Here is a 19,002-nt window from a genome sequence, read left to right as displayed (position 1 = left end):
TTGATACTGTCGGAGCAACTGAACACAGCTAGACTGTACTGGTTTGCTTTGAATGAACTTTGTGACTGGTAAGGCTGGCCAGAACTGTTGGATTTGGACAGTATGTGAAGGAATTGTAAATGAATGGGTTGTATTAACACATGTTCTTTGAACAGGACTTGTTTTGTAAAGAGACCTCTGGACAATGTTTGAGCTGGATCATCTTGACAATGGTTACTGTTATCTCAATTGCAGTGGACTTTATACGAGTGAACAAAACTGTGTGTGTATGTGTGTGTGTGTGCTTTCGTCATCAAAGCCAGTCATGAGCATGCTGCACAGTGACAATAGGACAGTACTTTACCTTTGAGCAGCAGCAGTGAAATGTCATGAGTCTCTTTTAAGTAGCTTCAATAATTCAACACTTTTTAAAATGCTAACCAGAGCCCGAGGGTATTCACCTTTAATGCATTATGTGTTGTCTGTATCTTATGAAGAAATCTGCTGTGTATTTTAAGGTTACATACATATATGTATGCATTTTTTAGAAATGTGTGGTTAGATAATAGGACATATTGCATAGCTAATAACACTTCAATATGATAGTTACACCTTATATGTCCTATTGGCAGGTTAGCTGTCAGAAATGAATGGCTTCAATAGACCATTGCTGTATCACACAGTGCAGTATGCTATGTTAGCTGGAGGTGAACTGCTGTTGAAGGACCTAAACAGTAGATACATTTAATGATCCTTCTCTGATCTTTTTACATATGATGTCAAATCAAATTGTATTTGTCACATGCGCCGAATACAACCTTACAGTGAAATGCTTACTTACAAGCCCTTAACCAACAATGCAGTTTTTAGAAAATACCCCCACAAAAAGTAAGAGATAAGAATAACAAGTAATTAAAGAGCAGCAGTAAATGACAATAGCGAGGCTATGTACAGGGGGTACCGGTACAGAGTCAATGTTCGGGGGCACCGGTTAGTCGAGGTAATCAAGGTAATATGTACATGTCGGTAGAGTTATTAAAGTGACTAAGCATAGATAATAACAGAGAGTAGCAGCAGCGTAGAAGGGGGGGGGGGGGGGCAATGCAAATAGTCTGGGTAGCTGTTTCCCCTATGATCCAGTACTGTAGTCTATGTTTATTTTAGAGTTGAGTGGATCCCAGACCATGGTTATCGGTGCAGTGGCTATGTGTTTGACCTACATTGAGAGATGCCATGTTATTTAGAGATCAGGACGCACCGAAGGTAGGATACTGCTGGCACAGCAACCAGAGCCATGTTCTGTTGTTAGACCAGTTGTTATGGAGACGATGCCTGCCTAGCGCTGTGTGTAGGACAGGAGCATGTTCACTTCAGTTTTTTCCTGATCTTTACGAAGCCTAACTTACTGTGTTATGATAGTGTCCTGAAAACCCTGATGCACTCTGATGTAAACAACTTTCAGTTTGTCTGAGGAGAGTCTTTCCTGAGAGGGTCTGGTTAGGAGGGCATCTGTCAAAGTTTCGGGTAGGAGGAAGTCTGTCAGTGTTGGGTAGGAGGAAATCTGTCAGTGTTTGGTAGGAGGGAAATCTGTCAGTGTTGGTTAGGAGGGCATCTGTCAAAGTTTTGGGTAGGAGGAAATCTGTCAGTGTTTGGTAGGAGGGAAATCTGTCCGTGTTGGTTAGGAGGGCATCTGTCAAAGTTTTGGGTAGGAGGAAATCTGTCAGTGTCGGGTAGGAGGAAATCTGTCAGTGTTGGGTAGGAGGAAGTCTGTCAGTGTCGGGTAGGAAGAAATCTGTCAGTGTTGGGTAGGAGGAGGGTATCTGTCATAGCGAGCTGGCAGCTGATCCCAACACTGTCCCCAAGTCTGACCCAGGACTGGGGGAGGGGAGAAAGGTCCCAACTCCAAGTTTCTCCAAGTCTCACCCCAGGACTGGCAGAGGGGGTAAAGGTCAACCATAGCCTGACTTAACACATGCTGTCAAACATGTGCTGTTGTAACTTCAGAGGCTCTGGGGTAAAGTTGGCCCTAGGTACAAATCTAGCATCAGCTTCCTCTCCCCAAATCCTAACCTTAACTGTTAGTGGGGAATCTAAATGTGTACCCAAGACATGCGTTTAGGGACAACTTCACCTTAGTCCTTTAAACTAGAGGAAGGAGGAAGAAGAGGTGGCTCTCTAGGAGATGAGATGACTCAGGTATTTTAAACAGCGGAGCTGATGGTAAGGAGCTTTTAAAACCGGCTGAGGAGCCCAACTGTCTCTGTCTGGTTTTTAACGGGCGGTCCTAGTCTCTTAATATTAATAGGCCCTGCCCGTCCTAGCCTGCATTAGTCCTCAGCACCATGGTCACAGGGTGGGAGTCAGGCAGGCTTAGACAGACATTCTTATCCTGTTACTGAGATAGACCAACCAACCAGTCTGTCTACAGTATTACCCTGGGTGTCACTGTACTGACATGCTGTCAGAATGCTACATATGTGCTGGGTTTCCCCTTTGTTTTATATCAAATATCATTAATCGTTAGCCTGTAATAAGTACATGGGGCAGACTTGATGACTGAGATATGAACTGAGTAAGGAACCCATGTTTTGTTGTTGTTTTAGTGTCCAAACCCCAAGTGTGTAAGTGGAATGCCGAGGACTGTTCAGTGTGATTACACAGGCAGCCAATAGCTACTTTGTCTGAAACGTGTATGTTGGTATGCAGGCGGAAAGTGAGCTAGCAGTAACGTTAGTGTCCTTATTACCATGCAATTACAGTTGTAAGTACAGTGTAACAAGTATTGTGATAAATAGTAATAACTCATTGTAATACTCTACTTAATAAGCCTTATTTGTGATCGTCCAATGTTTTCTAGAATATTCCGAGGTGCTTTAACTGTAGCCAGATGAATAAACCATTATATGTGGGGAATTGTCCTATTTTAATGCTTACCCTTGAGATGATCTGGGCACCATGTGTGGCGTACCACTCGGGATGTGAATGTGTAAATGGCTGAAGGGAATATAGTCAATGCTCACTACAGTATGTGAAGCAGTTTCTCCTATCATCATTGCTATATCAACTGTCTGTCACTATATACAGTATGGGTCTGGTTTGACAGCCCTGTCCTGGCCAGGCTAGCAGCTGTGGTAGGGAAGGGTTGGATGGGACTGGGTCAGTTGTCATGGAGTTGTCATGGCGCCCACACCAACCAGTTATGACCAGATCAGACATGAGGGTAACTGGTACAGTAGTGGACTGACTCCGCCCTCCTCATAGCTTCATTGCAAAGACTATACAGTTATGCAATATAAAAATGAGGTAACATTTTATATTTAATGCACTGAGACACATTCTGGTCTACAGTTCAATTTACAGGCCTCACATTTTATATCCCAGCCCTGTGAATGCTGACTATGTTCATGCAGCTATGTTGTCAATACTTATCATGAGCCACCTGCTTAGGGTCTTCTCTTCAGGAAATGGTTAGCATTGGCTCAGAGTCACATGCTACTGTCAAAACTAGAATAGTCCCAGTAAACATGTTCTGAATGAAAGGTGAAAACACATGTCTTCTGCAAGTTGAAAATAAGTATTTTTCCTACATTGTAGAATAATAGTGAAGACATCAAAACTATGAAATAACACATATGGAATCATGTAAACAAAAAAGTGTTAGACAAATCAAAATATATGTTTGATTTTAGATTCTTCAAAGTAGCCACCCCGCGCTTACTGGTGTGTAGCCTAACATGTCATTCCACAATGTAATTTTCTGAATGCCCATCCATGTGGTAGGTCCAACTTTGTAAAGCAGGGTGTTGCATTGGCTTTATTAGTACAGATTCCTGTGACTATTCAATTTGTCTATTTAAGCTCTGAATATCAGCTACCCAACTTTATCAGGAGTTATCCTGAGCCTATTTGCAATGTGTTTACACAGTGGGAAATGCAGAAGTATTTAATTTTTCGCTATGATCAGCTCGTATAAAAATGACCGATACAAATTTAAAACCACTGATCATGACAATTTATCCCATGGGATGAAACTCATTGACAGCAGTTGTGAGTAGCCTGATTGTCCATTCAATATTGTCCATTTTACCTGTCCTGTTTTTTAGGACATGTTTGGTAACATGTCAGTGCATTTTGTATTTGATTGGGGTGCCATTTAGGTTAGGCTATTTGATCAGAGAAACCTGCATGATGTTAAAAGTTTCCGTCTTATTACGTTGTCATACATTTTATCTCCAGACTGTAGGCTACAGAAAAGGCCACAAAGTCTTTCTACCATATGCTATATCTGCTACATGATTTATGTAAAGATTATTTTTTTGGCGGAATGTTGGTGGAACGTTGGTGGAGGGCCGCAGCGATGCGTGTCTCCAACAGCACCCTGGAGAGGCCCGCTGGGAATGGACAAGAGAAATATTTTGCGCCCCTGCCTTTGACAAAGTGGGGACTTTTTATCACAGGGCGACAGGGTTGGGGAGTAACAGATTACATTACAAAAAAAAGGTAACTAATCCGTTACGTTACCAGCAACAAATATTGTAATCAGGTTACAGATACTTTTGAAAAACTAGATTACTTTGACTACTTTTAAATTCAGAAAGGATGTTTGCGAAAAAAAGCTTTGACACTTCTGTTTTCTCAATGACATTCAAATCAGCATTGAGAAAAGGCGCAAGTTTAAGTTTGTTCCACCTGAGCGAGTCTGACCACAAGTCAGAGACCACTATGATGACACACTAAATGTCTTTGATGGATCGCGGGAAAAGAGCAGGAATAGGTTTTTGTAAGCTACAGTCCAAGCTATGTCTTCCAACGGTGCGACTGCTGTCGACATCCAAAGATTAATCAACTTGAATAAACGGTAAGGACGACAGCAGTGGTGTACTGTAGTCTACGGCGTTACGGACATCACTTATTATTGATATCTATAGTTGAAGTCGGAAGTTTACATACACTTAGGTTGGTTGTCATTAAAACTCGTTTTTCAACCACTCCAAATTTCTTGTTCACCAACAATAGTTTTGGCAAGTCGGTTAGGACATCTACTTTGTGCATGACACAAGTAATTTTTCAAACAATTGTTTACTGTAACGTTTGTCGTCAGAAGGAGACCAAGGTGCAGCGTGATAGGCGTACATTCTTTTATTTAAATGTTCCACCAAGAAAAACAATACAACGAACGAAAAGCTTAGTCGTGCAAACTATATGCACTCAAACAAAGACAAGATCCCACACGGGAGGGAAAAAGGGCTGCCTAAGTATGATCCCAATTAGAGACAATAAAAGACAGCTGCCTCTGATTGGGAACCACACGCGGCCAAACAAAGAAAAAGAGAACATAGAATGACCACCCAAATCACACCCTGACCTAACCAAACATAGAGAATAACAAGGATCTCTAAAGTCAGGGCGTGACATTTACAAACAGATTATTTCACTTATAATTCACTGTACCACAATTCCAGTGGGTCAGAAGTTTACATACACTAAGTTGACTGTGCCTTTAACAGCTTGGAAAATTCCCGAAAATTATGTCATGGCTTTAGAAGCTGCCTCCCTCATCAATCTGCGGGCCGGCCCTGCCTCCATGTGAAACTGACTCATATTTTTAACATGGAAGTTATGACTTAATCGCCACCATTTGGTTCTGATTTTAATGTACTGGCAGTGAGACTATGGCTGTGGCAGTCACAAAATGTTGTCAGCCAGTGATTGTCAAGAAAATAACTGTCGTTCTCACTGTATTTGACCGTTAATTAACATAAACACATTTAGCATCTCCTGCCTTCCACACATCAAATCAAATCTAATTGTATTTGTCAAATACACATGGTTAGCAGATGTTAATGCGAGTGTAGCGAAATGCTTGTGCTTCTAGTTCCGACAATGCAGTAATAACCAACGAGTAATCTAACCTAACAATTTCACAACAGCTACCTTATACACACAAGTGTAAAGGGATGAAGAATATGTACATAAAGATATATGAATGAGTGATGGTACAGAACGGCATAGGCAAGATGCAGTAGATGGTATAGAGTACAGTATATACATATGAGATGCGTAATGTAGGGTATGTAAACATTTACATTTAAGTCATTTAGCAGACGCTCTTATCCAGAGCGACTTACAAATTATATTAAGTGGCTTTGTTTAAAGTGGCTAGTGATACATTTTTTACATGTATGGCAGCAGCCACTTAATGTTAGTGGTGGCTGTTTAACAGTTTGATGGCCTTGAGATAGAAGCTGTTTTTCAGTCTCTTGGTCCCTGCTTTGATGCACCTGTACTGACCTCGCCTTCTGGATGATAGCGGGGTGAACAGGCAGTGGCTCCGGTGGTTGTTGTCCTTGATGATCTTTACGACCTTCCTGTGACATCGGGTGGAGTAGGTGTCCTGGAGGGCAGGTAGCCTACAAGACACTGATGCTGACCTTTGGAACATCTACATTTCAAAAAGTCTAATAAATCCATGTAATATAGCCTACACCTTCACAATAAATCTATTATTTATTTTAGACATGTCTAAAGAAGCATGATATGAAGAAAATGTAGTCTATTTCAGAAGAACAGAATAGCATACTCTGAGTTGTCCTTGTTAGGCCTTGATCTGGCTATGCCAAATGGCAGTGAGCTACACTAGTTAATTTACCAGACAAGATTTGCTTAGATATCCGTGGCATTATGTCATAGTATGAAGAATACAATTGAACAAAGCTGAGTAAAATAGAAAGGATATTTTCTCCAAACAATTTGAGGGAGTGCTCACATACGGCTACTCTGTGTTGAGCGGTTAATAAAGAAATACTTATTCCTATATGCTTCATTTAGAGTTATTAAAGTGACTTTAGTTGTTCTACAAACGTTCCGCTATATGTTTTGATTTTTAATACGGCTGAGGCTGCATGATGCGACTCTAATAATGATTTTAAAAAAGTCACTTGAAAGGCATGAGCTCTGCTTTGTTTTTTTTGTGCAGGCTGTACATACTTCATCAGTCACTCATTCACAATTTGACAAGCACTTGAACATGTCTAGAATTTTACGACGGGCATCCCCTTTGTGTGGCCGTAATGCATCCTAAAAAAATCCAGGCCTTTTGTGGCCAGTGGCAGTTATGCCCTTCTTCCATCACGTGATTGGATTGGGTCTTTCTCACAGGCTACAAGTGAAGACAGACACATCGCGGATGGGTTAATGTGCTTTATTTTATATTTGGCCACTTGAGTTGTGATACAAACCTTAATTAAACAAATAGGCCTATGGGCTAGGCTACATGAGGTGTGCGACTATGATTCGAAGAAGTCGCAAAAAAAGGAATTGTTTCTTATGCTGGGCATCACTCACAAGTGATCATATATAATTCACAAGCGATAGGCTAATATTGTCACCCATCAGACTATTCTTGATTTAATCTTGTCTTTACATATACTAAATAATATATGTGTGACATTTGTTTTGATTTAGAATGGACCATTATCATGCACCTGTATCGAAACAGGGGCAGTGGGAAAAAAATACATGTTATCTATGCACTTAAGGAGCAAATGGAGGAGCTTTTCCTGTGGTTTATTTTCATGCCAGCCAGGTTGTAAATATAAGCAATGTGCTTAATATTAGGAAAGTTGAGAAATAAATATAGTAGGCCTAGCCTATAGAAAGCTGATCGTCCTCTTTTTAGTAGAAGCCATCACTCTGTTTTCTCGTGCAAATGTATAGTCTATTGAAATGTTGCACAACATGAGCTCATGAGATCTCATGAAGTGTTTGATTAGATTTTCAAATACATTTGCATTGATGTCAGAGTGATTAGAGGGACACTAGAGTGCTGAGTAACAGGCAATTAGCAAGTTTGGTAGGCTACTAATGACCATCAGCAACATCAGAGCTTGGAGAAGCCTAATTACCGTGACTAAATGGTCACGTGGAATTTGACTGCCTTCGTGACTCGTGACCGCCGGTGTTGCGGTAATACGGTGAACACCCCTAAGTGAGACTCACAATCATGTCTGTCTGCTCTCTTTTCAGTCTGTAGAGCGTCAAGATAACGTGTACCTTTATTTCAGAGTAGTTAAGCATATAAAAATACAATAATTATCTCTTCAATTATCTCTTCAATGCCAGGCTTGTGTAAGTGTTATCATTTGTCCCATCTCTCTGTGTGTGTGTGTGTGTGTGTAGGACATTTGTGAGGACATCTCAGACCATGTGGAGCAGATCCATGCATTGCTGGAGACAGAGTTCTCCTTGAAGCTGCTGTCCTACTCTGTGAACATCATTGTGGATATCCGCAGTGTGCAGCTCTTGTGGCACCAGCTCCGTGTCTCTGTCCTGGTACTGAAGGAGAGGCTGCTGCAGGGCCTCCAGGACTCCAACGGAAACTACACCCGACAGACAGACATCCTGCAAGCCTTCTCTCAGGACCACCACCAGGTTAATAATTAATAGCATCCCTAACATGGCATGTGCTTTACACAACTATCGCTATCCTACAATAAACATGAAAACTTTTCAGGTTTCAATGATTTATTGAATAGGCATAAGCACAAAAAACAACATAACAGTAGCATATTAAACAATTGATTGAAAGATGCATTTGTACAGTATGATATTCACTTTATTTTGGGAAATAAGAGTACATACTGTATTATGCAATTTTACACTCGACGCTGTGACCCACTCTACCAAATATAGTTCTGAGTGGCTTGACACCAACAATATTACTCTACCAAATAACATCAGACTGTTATAACACAACTTAAACAGAGACCGTATACAGTGTGGGAATCTTATTTCTCACAGATCCAATGCAGTGGAATGGAACATACCTTGTCATTCCATACTGATAGTGCGGTTGATCGGTGGCTATTGAATTCCACACAATCCTGGTCCCCAAGGTTATTAGGCTGTCCATCCCAGTACCCTGTGGTCAGTGATGTGCCGTCCACCCACTTCCAGATCCCCTCAGTCTCTACATCAGACAGACCAATCCAGACAAATTCTCCTGCATTAATTCCGTTGATAAATCTCTGTGCCTCTTCATTATGAACGATCACCAGGTCTGCTCCTTTCTCTCTGCAGTCCTGTCTGCTCTCAGCCCAGAATTTATTTTCAGAAGAGACACAATAACAACTCGTGTTAAAGATTATCCATCCTTGTGGACAGGATCCTCTAATAATCATATCCAACCTTTCTATCTCTCTCTGTAACTGGTCTTTCTCTCTCTGTAACTGGTCTTTCTCTCTCTGTAACTGGTCTTTCTCTCTCTGTAACTGGTCTTTCTCTCTCTGTAACTGGTCTTTCTCTCTCTGTAACTGGTCTTTCTCTCTCTGTAACTGGTCTTTCTCTCTCTGTAACTGGTCTTTCTCTCTCTGTAACTGGTCTTTCTCTCTCTGTAACTGGTCTTTCTCTCTCTGTAACTGGTCTTTCTCTCTCTGTAACTGGTCTTTCGCTCTCTGTAACTGGTCTTTCGCTCTCTGTAACTGGTCTTTCTCTCTCTGTAACTGGTCTTTCTCTTTCTGTAACTGGTCTATCTTCTTTCGCTCTCTGTAACTGGTCTTTCTCTCTCTGTAACTGTCTCTGTTCAGTGTAGTTGGTCTTAAGGAGAGACACAGACTGTAACGTCTGGTTCTCTCTCTGACTGATGTCCTTGTCGTAGTTGTAGGAGCGTAGTCTGATGAGAGTTGTCAGTAGGAGGACACTCAGTAGACCCTGTTCCACCACAGCCAGGGTGCCGCGCCTCGCACCTCACTCTACTCCTCCAGACTCAGATTGAGTTGAACCCTGATTCTCTGACCCACTGTCTGGTGACCCCAGGTCTGTAATGATGTCTGAACAAGCGTATAAATCATTGCACGTCTCCTCCGACAGAGGATAATTCACCCGGCGGCTTCTCGTAGTGTCAGGACTGGCGAACACATCGTCAGACATCTCCTTCTTTTTAGATCATATACTCTGTATGAGTGTAGGCGTTTTGTCTTTGTCTGGTGGTATCTGTTTCTGTCCTCTGTATCGTGATCAGAACAGTATTTATACACTGCGTCTTGTGAAATAGATATTATTAGCGTCTGGCCATCTGCTAAATGACCAAAATATCACATGTGAATATAATATTGGTATATGTCATGGCCGTTGGAAAAAGAGGACCAAGGTGCAGCGTGGTGAGTGTACATGTTCTTTTATTTAGAAAAGACGCCGAACAAAACAATACACACTACAAAACAAACCGTGAAGCTAAAGGCTAAGTGCCACAAACAAAGTCAACTTCCCACACCGACAGGTGGAAAAAAGGGATAGCTAAGTATGGTTCTCAATCAGAGACAACGATAGACAGCTGCCTCTGATTGAGAACCACACCCGGCCAAACACAAAGAAATATTATTATATTATTTATCTTGCTCCTTTGGACCCCAGTATCCCTACTTGCACATTCATCTTCTGCACATTCTACCATTCCAGTGTTTAATTGCTATATTGTAATTACTTCGCCACCATGGCCTATTTAGACTTTTTATTCTGTATTATTGACTGTATATTTGTTTATTCCATGTGTAACTCTGTGTTGTTGTATGTGTTGAACTGCTTTGCTTTATCTTGGCCAGGGGTCGCAGTTGCAAATGAGAACTTGTTCTCAACTAGCCTACCTGATTAAATAAAGGTGAAATAAAATAAAAATAAAAAAGTTAATCTTTCAATCACCCAGTGGGTATATGCTCCTAAAAGCCAATGAGGAGATGGGAGAAGCGGGACTTGCAGCGTGTCAAGCGTCACAAATAGAACCAAGTTCTATTTTAGCGCCTGGCTACGCAGACGCTCGTTGACGCGTTCGAGCAGTGTGGGTGCAATGATTGATGTGCAATGTTACATGCTTACGACAACGTTAAATGTACACATACTGTACATGTTATTCAATCATTGCACCCACACTGCTCGCGTGTGTCAAGGCGCTAAAATAGAACTTGGTTCTATTTGTGACGCTCGATGCGCTGCAAGTCCCGTCTCTCCCATCTCCTCAATGTTTTTTAGGAGCATATACCCACGTGGGTGATTGAAAGATGAACTGAGGTCCACACTGCAGTCCAGTTGGTGGTGGTAATGCACCTTAAAGTTGGTTGCCAACCGCCATATAACAACCAAAGAAGAAGAAGAAGGCTGAAGGAGGAGAGATTACTAGAAACAAACTCGTTTTACCATTTTATCTGTGGATTAATTGGACGTACGCACGCGAGCGGTGTGGTCAGCATGTTAGGAGTTGCTTTTCTTTTATGTCGGAAAACACAACTCCTATTTGGTTTACTTAAGGCGGAATCTGTGACTGATACATCCATTTTTTTACCTTTAAATGAATGACATACAGCCTTTTGAGTCTTGAAGAATATAACTTCTAAATCCCTCCTGAGCTTAGTTCAACAGTTGTACCTGTACCCCATCAGAACCCAAAATATAAGCTTGTTTTACGACATTGTTAATAAACAATGCATTTGTAAACAAACACTGTACATATTAAAAACATGGTTAAAACTATAATTTTTATCTCATGGATGGCCAGTCATGTATCCATAGCTGTCTTTGAGAGTGTTTACTGAATTTGAGAGTGTTTACATTTCTCCAGCCTCATCCCTCAGCTGTTTACCAAAACAGTGGCATGTTGACCGCTTTGTTGTTTTTTGAACTGCAGATTGCTCTTTTAAAGCATTTTAACTTATATTTTTTGTAAACTTAAATGGTGTGTTAATCAAGTGAACCCCCCGTATCTCCCCCAGGCTCGCCTGGATGCTCTGACTGAGGTGGACGACTGCGGCCAGCTGACCATTAAGTGCAGTCAGGACTACTTCTCCCTGGACTGTGGCATCACAGCCTATGAGCTCAGCGACTATAGCCCCAGTGAGGACCAGGAGGGTACCAGCGGATCGGGCCAGGGGCAGGAGCCCTGCTGTAGATACCCCAGTCTAAAGAGCGACTTCCCAGAGCTCATCCAGAGTGTGGACCTGTTGACCATCACAGCCAAGCAGAGCCAGAACCAGGGGGCCGTCTCAGAGCAGGAAGAGGAGGAGCCAGGTACCCCTATAGAGAAACACAGAGACAAGCCCTCCAGCGCAGGGGAGGAGAACAACCCTGCACCTGGACACAAAATGCACTGCGACATTCCCCAGAGCGAGAGCACTCCACTCTCCAAGCAGCCCCTTCAGGGCAGCGTAAGTAACGAGGTGTCCCCCACCAAGCCTGTCCTGCCTAAGAAGCCCATGTATCTGGAGGGAGAGGCTGAGTCCAGCCTCAGCCTAAGGAGATCCACCCTGCCTCCCTCTCTTCAATTCCAGGCAGACCTGAGCCGGAGCACTCCCTCTCTCCTGGACCTTCCCGACCGCTCCAAGTTCTGGCTGGAGCTGAATGCTGTGTGCCCCAGCAACACCTCCCAGTCCTTTGACAGCCTGCAGGCCATGAACAGCATGAACCTGCAGGCCAGCAGACAAAGAGAGGCTGGAGGGTACCAGAGACAAGGAAGCCCTGTTGGCGCTCACATCCCCCTACAGAGAAGCTCCTCAGAGGCAGGCCAGGGAGGCCACTTCCCCCAGGACCTCTCCTCCATCCCCACCCTCTTCTCAGGCAACAATGGATGCAGCAGGGACCTGAAGGATCCACAGACAGACAGAGACACAGACAGCTCCCTACCCTCTCCTAAGAGAGAGCCCTCAGTGGGGGCCACCCCTAACCCCAGCAAGGAGCACTGGTTCAGGTCAGATGAGTTCCTGGCTCTGCCCGCCCAGCTAAAGAAGACAGAGATGCTGGCTATGAAGCTGGAGACCCTGGCCCAGAGACCTGGCCACCAGGGACACTATGAGTCCATTCAGGATGTAGATGACTGGGAGCTAACCGAGGTCAATTCCGACTGGGAGGGCGAGGGCCCGGGCAGCCCCCAACCCCCTTTGGGCTTCGACGCCCTCCAACCCCCCTACAAGAGGCCTTTCCACGTGGGGATGGGGCACTTCTCGCCCACCTTGTCCAGCGACATGACTCCATCCCTGGATGAGAGCATCGAGTCGGGCCCCCTCAGTGACCTGCTGTCTGAGGATGAGGCCTGGAGCTCCAGGGAGAGTAGGAAGAGAGACAACAACAGGGGCTGGAGCTCCGGGGAGACCAGAGTGAGAGACACCAACAGGTCTCTCGCCCTGCATCCCACCACCACCACTACCATGGCCCCCCACATAGAGACACAGTGTAAACCCTTCATCCAACAGCTACTGGATGACATCCAGCACCACGACAACCACCCAGACATATGGGGCAAGATAGAGGTAATGACCGCCTCAGCCTCTGACACATACACTTTTACTATGATGTTGTTGTTGTTGTTTCAAGCTTTGGTTATTCCAGGATCTAAAATGTACAGTAGATGGACTGAGGGCTGTGACGGTTATGGAATTTTCAATGATGGTAATTGGCCAGCTAAATGACAACGATCACCGTAATAACCGTTGGAATATCTCCTGACTGCATGGGCTGGAATTGAAATAGAATGAATAGAACGGGCGTCCCCATTCAAGTCAATGATGGCATAATGGGTGGACTGTAGAGATGGGGTTTGAAATAATTTCACTATACACATAGTATCATTCATTTTTGTCTGACATCCAGATATTCTAAATGCATGTTGTTGAAACATATTTTTTTCACCTGTGCACATTTCTGTGCGAGGGAGAGGCTGACGCTCTATTGTTGCAAGTGAGGAAAGTGCCAGTGAGATTGGTGCGAGCAGATGGAGGCAGATAGCCAGATGCTACTTGGCTATAGCCAAGACTAGCTAACAGCCTCCTTCTCATTTTGCTAACTTTTAATTCCTCTCACTACACTATTGAGCTTCTTTGCCGCTTTGATTGGCCAACATAAACAACAAGCTACACACGTGAAGGCTACCAGTCTTTTTTATGGGGCACATTTTATGGGCACAACTACATAGACATTTTTGGTTTTATTACATTTATCATTTGAAATCCTTGCTATCTTTGTATGTAACAATGTCACATGGACATTTTAGTTTTAGGTTTTATTTATTCACACCAAAGGAAAGAAGTGAAAGACAAAACAGTACAGGAAAACAAAACTGCTAAAAATGGTGTGTAGGTAAGGTTGGAAGCCCAAAAGGGTTTATATGAAAACCACAAATATCAGTACAAAAAATAAATGCTTGTTCAATCAGTTAAACAAAGCATATTCATTCTAATTGTACATGATATACTCAGTATACAAGAAACAATTTGTGTGTGTGTGTGTGTGTGTGTGTGTGTGTGTGTGTGTGTGTGTGTGTGTGTGTGTGTGTGTGTGTGTGTGTGTGTGTGTGTGTGTGTGTGTGTGTGTGTGTGTGTGTGTGTGTGTGTGTGTGTGTGTGTGTGTGTGTGTGTGTGTGTGTGTGTGTGTGTGTGTGTGTGAGAGAGAGTAAGGCTACATGGAGGGGATAATTGGGTAGTTAGGTTCATCAGGCTGACCCCCAGACTTCGCTTGATTGTTTAGACTGAAGTTATTGTGGTATGATGATGTTTTGGCAATGTGAAGATAAGAATTCCAGAGTATGGTACTTCTGTATCTGATAGAGAATTGACTATGTGAGGTGTGGCAGTGGGGAGGGTGAAGGTTATCACAGTTATATAGATGGATTTCAGAATGAACCTGGAAGAATCCATTGAAGGATTTAGCTAAACTGTCTGGGAGCTATGAATATTTGTAGATGAAAGTGCATAATTGGTGTACATTAATGTTCTAAATAGACAAGATATTGAGTTTTTTAAGCAAAGGTGCAGATGGAGCTAGGTAATTAGATGAGCTGGCTAGTCACATTTATTTTGTATGATGAGTAATTTGTGTAGGTAGGAGGCATATGTACTGGCCCAGACAATATTACAGTAAATTAGATAATATGTATAAATTAAGCTATGGTATAGAGCTAGGAAGCAAGCCTGATGAACCAAACCACTAATCTTTCTGATGATGCCAGCAGATTTCATCACTTTTCTGCAGACAAATATAATATGATCTTTCCAGGATAACTTTTCATCAACTACAACTCCAAGGAATCAAGTGGATGTGACTTGTTCCATTTCATTTCCACCAATTGAGATTCTGGCACAAAAAAAGGACAATATTTCTTATGCTTACTAGTGAATACAATAAAGTTGGATTTTATAACATTTGTTTATCTGGAACCATTAATAACATGTGGCCATACCTGAGTTGGATTCATTAATTAGAGAATCCAAATTCTTGTGTGATAAAATCTAAATGGTATCAACAGCAAAGAGAATGGGAAGTACGGTAGAAGACACAGCATCAAGGTCATTGATATAGATTAGTATGGTATAGTAGAAGACACAGCAGCAAGGTTATTGATATAGATTAGTATGGTATGGTAGAAGACACAGCAGCAAGGTCATTGCTATTGATTAGTATGGTATGGTAGAAGACACATTAGCAAGGTCATTGATATAGATTAGTATGGTATGGTAGAAGACACAGCAGCAATGTCATTGCTATTGATTAGTATGGTATGGTAGAAGACACATTAGCAAGGTCATTGATATAGATTAGTATGGTATGGTAGAAGACACAGCAGCTAGGTCACTGAAATAGATTTGTATGGTATGGTAGATGACACAGCAGCAAGGTCATTGATATAGATTAGTATGGTATGGTAGAAGACACAGCAGCAAGGTCATTGAAATAGATTAGTATGGTATGGTAGAAGACACAGCAGCAAGGTTATTGATATAGATTAGTATTTTATAGTAGAAGACCCAATTGCAAGGTCAGTGATATAGATGTGTATGGTATGGTAGAAGACACAAGAGCAAGGTCATTGATATAGATTAGTATGGGAGAAGACCCAGCAGCAAGGTCATTGATTTAGATTAGTATGGTGTCGTAGACGACACAGCAGCAAGGTCAGTGATATAGATTAGTATGGTATGGTAGGAGACATGGCAGTAAGGTCATTGATATCAATTAGTATAGTCTGGTAGAAGACACAGCTCCAAGGTCATTGAAATAGATTATTATTTTATAGTAGAAGACCCAATTGCAAGGTCAGTGATATATATGTGTATGGTATGGTAGAAGACACAGCAGCAAGGTCATTGATATAGATTAGTATGGTATGGTAGAAGACACAGCAGCAAAGTCATTGATATAGATTAGTATGGGATGGTAGAAGACACAGCAGCAAAGTCATTGATATAGATTAATATGGTATTGTAGAAGAAACAGCAGCAAGGTCATTGATATAGATTAGTATGGTATGGTAGAAGACACAGCAGCAAGGTCATTGATATAGATTAGTATGGTATTGTAGAAGACACAGCAGCAAGGTCATTGATATAGATTTGTATGGTATGGTAGAAGACAGAGCAGCAAGGTTATTGATATAGATTAGTATGGTATGGTAGAAGACACAGCAGCAAGCTCAATGCTATATAATAGTATGGTATTGTAGAAGACACAGCAGCAAGGTCATTGATATAGATGAGTTTTGTATTGTAGAAGACACAGCAGCAAGGTCATTGATATAGATTATTATGGTATGTTAGAAGACACAGCGGCAAGGCTATTGATATAGATTAGTATGGTATGGTAGGAGACTTGGCAGTAAAGGTCACTGATATCGATTAGTATAGTATGGTAGAAAACACAGCAGCAAGGTCAGTGATATCGATTAGTATGATATTGTAGGAGACACAGCAACAAGGTTATTGATATAGATTAGTATAGTATGGTAGATAACACAACAGCAAAGTTATTGATATTGATTAGTATGGTATGGTAGAAGACACAGCAACAAGGTCATTGATATAGATTAGTATTTTATAGTAGAAGACCCAATTTCAAGGTCATTGATATAGATTAGTATGGGATGGTAGAAGACACAGCAGCAAGGTCATTGATATAGATTAGTATGGTATTGTAGAAGACAGAGCAGCAAGGTCATTGATATAGATTAGTATGGTATAGTAGAAGACCAATTGGCAAGGTCATTGTTATATATTAGTATGGTATGGTAGAAGACACAGCAGCAAGGTCACTGAAATAGATTTGTATGGTATGGTAGAAGACCCAGCAGCAAGGTCATTGATATAGATTATTATGGTATGGTAGAAGACACAGCAGCAAGGTTATTGATATAGATTATTATGGTATGGTAGAAGACACAGCAGCAAGGTTATTGATATCGATTGCTATGGTATTGTAGAAAACACAGCAGCAAGGTCACTGAAATAGATTTGTATGGTATGGTAGGAGACATGGCAGTACGGTCAGTGATATAGATTAGTATGGTATTGTAGAAGACTTGGCAGTACAGGTCACTGATATCGATTAGTATAGTATGGTAGAAAACACAGCAACAAGGTCATTGATATAGATTAGTATGGTATAGTAGAAAACACAGCAGCAAGGTCAGTGATATAGATTAGTTTGGTATGGTAGAAAACACAGCAGCAAGGTCATTGATATAGATTAGTATGGTGTAGTAGAAGATCCATTAGCAAAGTCATTCTTATATATTAGTATAGTGTTGTAGAAGACACATCAGCAAGGTCACTGAAATAGATTTGTATGTTATGGTAGATGACACAGCAGCAAGGTCATTGATATAGATTAGTATAGTATTGTAGAAGACACAGCATCAAGCTCAAGGATATAGAATAGTATGGTATGGTAGAAGACACAGCAACAAGGTTATTGATATAGATTATTATGGTATGGTAGAAAACACAGCAGCAAGGCCGTTGATATCGATTAGTATGGTATTGTAGAAGACACAACAGCAAGGTCATTGATATAGATGAGTTTTGTATTGTAGAAGACACAGCAGTAAGGTCATTAATATCAATTAGTATGGTGTGGCAGAAGACCCAGCAGCAAGGTCAGTGATAAATATTAGTAGGGTATGGTAGATGACACAGCAGCAAGGTCATTGATATAGATTAGTATGGTATGGTAGAAGACACAGCAGCAAGGTCATTGATATAGATTATTATGGTATGTTAGAAGAGACAGCGGCAAGGCTATTGATATAGATTAGTATGGTATGGTAGGAGACTTGGCAGTAAAGGTCACTGATATCGATTAGTATAGTATGGTAGAAAACACAGCAGCAAGGTCAGTGATATCGATTAGTATGGTATTGTAGGAGACACAGCAACAAGGTTATTGATATAGATTAGTATGGTATGGTAGATGACACAACAGCAAGGTTATTGATATTGATTAGTATGGTATGGTAGAAGACACAGCAACAAGGTCATTGATATAGATTAGTATTTTATAGTAGAAGACCCAATTGCAAGGTCAGTGATATAGATTTGTATGGTATGGTAGAAGACAGAGCAGTAAGGTCATTAATATCAATTAGTATGGTATGGTAGAAGACACAGCAGCAAGGTCATTGATATAGATTAGTATGGTATGGTAGAAAACACGGCATCAAGGTCATTGAAATATATTAGTATGTTATAGTAGAATACCCAATTGCAAGGTCAGTGATATAGATTTGTAAGGTATGGTAGAAGACACAGCAACAAGGTCATTGATATAGATTATTATGGTATGGTAGAAGACACAGCAGCAAGGTCATTGATATAGATTATTATGGTATGGTAGAAGACACATCAACAAGGTCATTGATATAGATTAGTATGATATGGTAGAAGACACAGCAACAAGGTCATTGATATAGATTAGTATGATATGGTAGAATACACAGCAACAAGGTTATTGATATTGATTAGTATGGTATGGTTGGAGACTTGGCAGTACAGGTCACTGATATCGATTAGTATAGTATGGTAGAAAACACAGCAGAAAGGTCGTTGATATAGATTAGTATGTTATTGTAGAAGACACAGCAGCAAGGTCATTGATATAGTTTAGTATGGTATAGTAGAAGATCCATTAGCAATGTCATTCTTATATATTAGTATAGTATTGTAGAAGACACAGCAGCAAGGTCACTGAAATAGATTTGTATGGTATGGTAGAAGACAC

The 19,002-nt window shown here is 41.4% G+C and overlaps 1 protein-coding gene across 3 annotated transcripts in view; it reads left to right on the top strand.

Annotated features, from left to right (window-relative positions):
* LOC139563516 (A-kinase anchor protein 6-like) overlaps positions 1-19,002 on the top strand; it is a 258,152-nt gene that overhangs the window by 47,931 nt on the left and 191,219 nt on the right. For all 3 annotated transcript variants that reach the window (XR_011672571.1, XM_071382233.1, XM_071382234.1), the window contains exons 3-4: positions 8,158-8,409; positions 11,739-13,268. Coding sequence is in view for 2 of the 3 variants with exons in the window: in XM_071382233.1 (XP_071238334.1) it covers positions 8,158-8,409; positions 11,739-13,268 (1,782 nt within the window). In the remaining variant the exon portion in view is untranslated. The remainder of the gene's footprint in view (positions 1-8,157; positions 8,410-11,738; positions 13,269-19,002) is intronic.

This window comes from Salvelinus alpinus, chromosome 34, assembly GCF_045679555.1.
Source record: "Salvelinus alpinus chromosome 34, SLU_Salpinus.1, whole genome shotgun sequence".
Lineage (NCBI taxonomy): Eukaryota > Metazoa > Chordata > Actinopteri > Salmoniformes > Salmonidae > Salvelinus > Salvelinus alpinus.
Note: the sequence above shows the minus strand (reverse complement) of the source record. Positions and strands in the feature narration are given on the sequence as shown.